Source organism: Fundulus heteroclitus, chromosome 21 (assembly GCF_011125445.2).
Source record: "Fundulus heteroclitus isolate FHET01 chromosome 21, MU-UCD_Fhet_4.1, whole genome shotgun sequence".
In the NCBI taxonomy this organism is placed as follows: Eukaryota; Metazoa; Chordata; class Actinopteri; order Cyprinodontiformes; family Fundulidae; genus Fundulus; species Fundulus heteroclitus.
In genome coordinates, this window is record NC_046381.1 from 30,656,378 (window position 1) to 30,662,377 (window position 6,000).

The 6,000-nt window shown below is 40.4% G+C and overlaps 1 protein-coding gene across 1 annotated transcript in view; it reads right to left on the reverse strand.

Moving 5' to 3' along the window:
- Positions 1-3,833, reverse strand: part of LOC105927980 (armadillo repeat-containing protein 4) — a 55,153-nt gene extending 51,320 nt beyond the window's left edge. Inside the window, exons 1-6 of the mRNA XM_036125198.1 lie at positions 3,759-3,833; positions 3,068-3,299; positions 2,341-2,498; positions 1,900-2,080; positions 1,586-1,692; positions 954-1,090 (exon numbers count right to left, since the gene is read on the reverse strand). Of these exons, the coding sequence (XP_035981091.1) occupies positions 954-1,090; positions 1,586-1,692; positions 1,900-2,080; positions 2,341-2,498; positions 3,068-3,291 (807 nt within the window). The 5' untranslated portion in view covers positions 3,292-3,299; positions 3,759-3,833. The remainder of the gene's footprint in view (positions 1-953; positions 1,091-1,585; positions 1,693-1,899; positions 2,081-2,340; positions 2,499-3,067; positions 3,300-3,758) is intronic.
- Positions 3,834-6,000: the final 2,167 nt, after the last annotated feature.

The window sequence follows — 6,000 nt, forward strand, 5'->3', positions numbered from 1 at the left end:
CATTAAGGCAGCTTCCAGACAAGGATTCAACAACTCTTTACACAATAGAAAACAGATGGAGGTCAATTATATAAAGTGCATTTAAATACTCCAAAACAGCTGGATTATAGTTCATGTAGTTTGTAGCCTTTAAGTAAATACAACTTTCAGCTTATTTTTTTTAATTCTGGACAACTATTAACCTGATTTGCCTTAAACTGTATCAGAAAACATCTGAAGACTAAAGATGGTAATGTGTTTTATAAATGGCTGGATTACTGTGATCTGTTCAGGATCTGAGGAGACCAGTGTCCTCTGTGACTTATGGACACAGTCCTCCTGAAACTGGTTTTCTTTGCCTTAATGTGACACCTCTATATCTGGAAAACTGAACAAATAGATTAAAAACAAGTCAGAACTGATCACTTGGTGTGAAAGTTATAAGGAACAGACGATTGAACAGCAGCATGTTTATTGATTATTGGTGTTCAACCTTATGATTATTTTATTTGGACAGGTATAGAATCTGTTTATGCAGACTACATCACCTGTTTGTTGTCTTTAGTGGTTCCGATTTTCTGCCTTGGTTTCTCTAAAGAAGAACCAAGACTAGACATCTAACCTTTTGCAAACACTATTAAACTAAACTCGGCTGAACTGAAGTAGAATAAAAACTGGATTGAACTGAACTAAACTGGTGCAGCAATAAGTCAACTAGAGTAATTAAATTGTCTTGATAAAAAGATAATCTCTTCCAAATATTGGCAGCTGCTAATATTTAGCAAGATCAGCTCTTTGCTGGCATTAGAATAAAATGTATTATACCTAAATTAAACCCTTCAAACTGATGACATCACTGCATTTTAATAAACTGAGTAATGTGAAATGAAACAGTTTCAACTTTTAGTAGTCAGCAGCCCATTATACTGGCTGTTGTTGATGCAGGTCACAGAGCTTCTTCTTTCTAGTCTTACCGCATTAAGAAAGACTCCAGCAGAGCTGCAGGTGATGTTCAGGATCTCACCGTCACACGGCTCAATAACAAGGTAACAGATCTCACCCAGCGCCTGTCTCCAAAGTGGAGCGCGACAGCCGTTTGAAAACTCAAAATCTGAAAGAAAAAAAAAAAAAAAGAAGCACACTAAACCTGAGCACAAAGTTTCATTTAAAACCTGCAGAAATCTTCTAGCAGACTTCATACTGAGGAGTTTAGGAGGATTGGGTGTCAAAGAAAACCAGGTTTGGAAAACTTATGGTGATAGCATAGAAGTTGTGAGCAGAACAGATCTGAATCCTGAATCACACTTTCACATATAATGCAAATCATCCACTAAGAACCTCAGCCTCAGTCACACCACCATGCTTTAAACTTGGTTTGGAGGGTGTTTTAATTGAAGGTGTTGATGCTGCTGGAGAGCAGAAGGACATGGAAGCCTGTGCTACTGCAGGCTTTGTAGGACTTTAAGTTAGGCAACAACATCTGACTGAAAACTGCAATTTGACATAGAAAGACCTCCATGTTTGATGTTGCAGCAAAATACTGAGCTTAGATGTTATGGACAATCCATCATCCCTGTTAACAGTGAAATGTAAACACAAGTCCAACCTGATGTGTATCTCAGTGACTTCAGCAGCCTCTCCTCCCCTTCAGTGCAGCACTGTTTGAATAACTCCACTTCCTTTGTGACGATGGTGGGATCAAGCTGGACTTGTCTGAAATTAAAATGGAGAAAAAAACAAGCAGATCAAAAAGGTCCAGTTTGATTCAGCCATAGTTCCTTCTCATCATTCTGGCAGTTTCTGTCAGACAAAACCACAGGTCCCAACAGATCAGTCTGGACGAGGACAGCAGTAGTGATCTGATTGAATTTGAAAATGTGTCTGAGAGAGAGAGAGAGAGAGAGACAGAGAGGTACCCACTCTGATATTTCTGCAACAAGCTTGTTGAGGATCTTTTTATCAATATCCTGGAGCAAGATGAACAGCTTGACTTTGACATCTTTCTCTGATGCGTCTATGGGAACCTCTGGAGGAGAACGTGTTCTGTCCAACTTGGAGATAAAGTTCCAACCAAGGATGTTAACCATGGGGTCTCTATTTTCTGGACACAGAGCAGATCAAATGTACAGAGTCAAATACAGACGGCGTTTATTATTTTACACTACCACAGCCCCTGGTCCTGAATGTATTGCATGTGTTCACACACAGTGAATATTTAATATTTCATCCCCGAAACCTGGGAAATCAGCCAATGGCAACATAACCAGATGCTCTCAGAGCGTAAGCAGGAGCACAAACAAATGAAACCAGAGGGTTATGGAGGAAAGCAGGACAGCTCACAATAACTTTCAACACAGTTACCTTCAAGACACGCTTGAACCTCTTGAAGCTTCCTATCTTTCGCCACATGAAGCAGTTTAGAAAGCTGGCTGAAGTTGCGAACATAAAGTGAAGGTGGAGAAAGCTGCAGCAACGGATTCCCCTCACTGTCTTTTTCATTAGACTTTACAGTTGAGCCCCTGCGTAGGAAATAAAAGTCAACAAAACACAAAACTCTGTCAGTTGTTTAGTAAGAGATCATAAAACGTAAAATGTTTGAGAAAGCAGATTTTGTTTAAAATAGAGAAAAGACAGCGTTGCCGTTCATCTAAACAATATTGAAATGTGTTTTAAAAAAATTAAAGCCTCACTTTCATCATCTTTGTTTGGACTGAATTTAGAGCAGACACACAGGCTACAAAAGGTCCACTAATGGGCTTTTCCTGGGTTAATTAAGGGCAATGACTAAAAGACCTGAAATAGCCCAAAAAAAAAAAAAAAAGGATTGAATGGAGGGGAGCGTATTTGTGTTGCAGTATTTATCTAGTGCAGATCTGAGGTTCAGGATAAATCCCACACTAAAAGCAGACCAGAAGATCTGATGAAATAAAACGGAACATTCTCCGTCTCACCGAAGCTGAAAACAAATGAATTGCTGCCTACAGCTTTGAGTGCAGCCAAGATAAAATCTCTTTGTGAGACTGTTGACAGCTTGCCTGTCTGAGTCAAATAATAACGAGAATTCCAGCCAGCTCTTCATTTGACAAACCTGGTGTTATAGCCTTTCTTGAAATGAGATGCCACTAAGGTGGTGTTCCATTGAAGCGGCTCCTCAAACACATGCTCTGCCTCCTGTGGGGACTTGGAACCAATCTTCTCCACAAATTCCAGGATTTCCTTCAACAAGGACTCATTCAGTGGAGTGGACTCCAGTTTGGCCGTGCCTGAGCTGGATGTGGTCCACTGGGCCGCCCTGGTCAGTGTTAATCCCATAGCGCCTCCTGGGAAGTTCAGAAACAGAACAAACTGGAGTAAAAACTCTACAGTGGATCACTTCAGTTCAGCATCGGAGTAAACAACTGATTCCTGAGCAAAAGATCAGGCTGAGAAGCTGCTATCTGAGGACTTTCACAATAAAATACAGCATGGCATTAAATAAATACTATGGGGAGTTGTCTCCTAGTTTTGACATCGTGTTCTCTTTAGCAGCTGAACATTGTGAGTTTGTAAAATGAACTAAAATAAGCGTCCGTAAGCTGCAGTGAGGACCGTTAGAACAGCTAGCAGCGACACACTCGCTATGCTAGCTGAGCGTTTCTACACAGAAAGCAGCTGAAACTAAACTATCGCTGAGCAACAAACTCAGTTCTTCAGCTGGAGGCAGTCTGAACACAACAAAGGCTGCAAACTATTCATATCCCACCGATAAAAATGTTCATTTCATTAAAATGATACATTACCGTATTTAAGAAGTTGCTTCTGTAGAATCTTCACCAGGTGGTAATTATCAGCGGTGAGTAGGTTACCATGGAAACCAACGGCCGGCATTAGCGTGCCGTTGTTGCTATGATACGGTCAACAACATAAACCGAGTTGGGCTAAACTTTGTTTAAAATGAATCAAATAAGGACCAAGTCCAGATGTGATCGACCTGATATACAGTAAACACCACATCTGTTTGTAATGCAACACAGTGGCTAGACTAGTTATTGATAATAATTATAATAGAATAATTACAACCTTTATCGTTTTTTTTTCTTAGACACAGAAAATACTAATAGTTACAAATAAGAATTTTTTTTTTTACAAATAAGAGCTAACAAAGTGTCATAATATAAAAGAGGACCTTTCAGCTATTCTGGTGTATTTTACTGACGTCTCCAAACCAAAGGAGCCAAGTTCAATATTTTCTCAGCCCTGATTTAATGAAGTCAATCAAGCAGGAGACCATCAGCAGATATCCTTGTTGTAGAGCAAAAAGAAAACCGAAACATGTGGCAACTAGCTTCTTTATAAGATGTGCCTGAAATACTATGACGGGATACATGAAAAAATAAAAATACTAAATACTGTCTCAGAATCCCTGTATGTTTTCCTTTTAGATCATCCACCTCAGCTCATATTCGAGAGCCCGTTTCCTCTCTGACTCCTGGTTTGGCAATTCTGTTTGTATTCACATTCACTATTTGGACCCACATGTCACTCACTCATCACTCATTTCAGAATAATTCAACACAGGCTGGAAGGATTTGCTCAAAAATTAAAATAAAAGTTATTCTGCAGGTCTTTTATCTCAGAGTCCTCTATCCAGGAAGCAAGCTTTCCACAACTTTGTTCAATTTGAGAATTATGAGAATCCGGGCTGAGGTGTTCTTTATTTAAGGCAGTGAATCAGGTAATAATCATCTGAACTCTCATTATTTTATACACTGAAACCACACTCACTGATATGCAGCAGAAACAAGGCAGCAACCTTTCCTCTTTCAGCCCTCCTCCCCATTCATGATGTCTGCCCCAGAAAACATCTTGCTATTGGTCAGTAAAACTAGTGATTTCCTCTATATCTGACTTGCTTGGCTGTCTGCCAGCAGAACCAATGGGATGGTGGGCTCTGTCTTTCTGATCGGTGTGTACAAAGTCAAAGCAGGAAGACCCTCTTTGGCTCCACAGTTTGTAGTTATCAGTGGGATCGGGTTAGAATGTGAATCAATCAGTAAATTCCTCCTGAGGGGAGGAGAGGTAGCAGCTCTTCTACAGTAATAACACAACTCATCCTTGATACTGTTGTTGTTAGAAAGGTGAATTTATGATCCCTACTTCTGCAGCTATTTTACTTGGAGGAGATCCTGAAAACATGCAATGTGCTGCTGGAGTTAATGTGGAGAGCTGAACGCAACACAGTTCAGACACACGAGAGAGTTAACTCAGCATATGATTTAGTGTCTGCAGTTGACTGGCCTTGTACAGGAAAATAAATAAAGAAGATGGATTAAAGACTGGGTGAAACTGTGGAAGAAAAAGAAGTATAAACAAGGGTCTTAATATATCTAACTCTGGTCTCATTAGTCGGCCTAATTACTGTTTGTTAAAGCAGAGATTAAACAGAATGATCTCCCAGACCGGGTCTTTTCCTAAGGAAAACAGCTCTGCAGCGTGCTCAGAAGCTCCTGCTCTCCTTAGATGTTCTGTGACCAAAACCTAATACAGCATAATAAACACAGGCTATTCTCCATGCTGGTTCTCCACTGTATGAGCTCAGGCACTGATTGACCTTCATGGAAACCTGCCAGATGATCCAGAAATATGCTGCACTTCACAGTGGATCCAACACTCCATTAAAGCTCAGATGAAACACACACAGAAGGACTATGTGAGTAATAAGAGTGATGATGAGAAGGTGCTCAGACTCTGACTACTGTTCCTGGTTTGGATAGAGTCGGAATGAGTCTCTGTTGTCGTTTTTTTTTTTTTTTTCAGTCACAGATTCTCATCTTCCAAGGGGTTCATTTGTTTTCCTGGCTCTGTGTTAAATCCAGTTCAGTGTGGCTCATTGCAGTGTGGTTAAAGCAGGAAAATATGGAGGTGACTCTGGTCATAGCAGCGAGGAGCTGGTAGATATGTGTGACCACATCCCACAGTTGTAAAATACTCCCAAGACCAGCCTGTCCTTTCCCACAATCCTCTGAGGTTAGGTCAAACAGA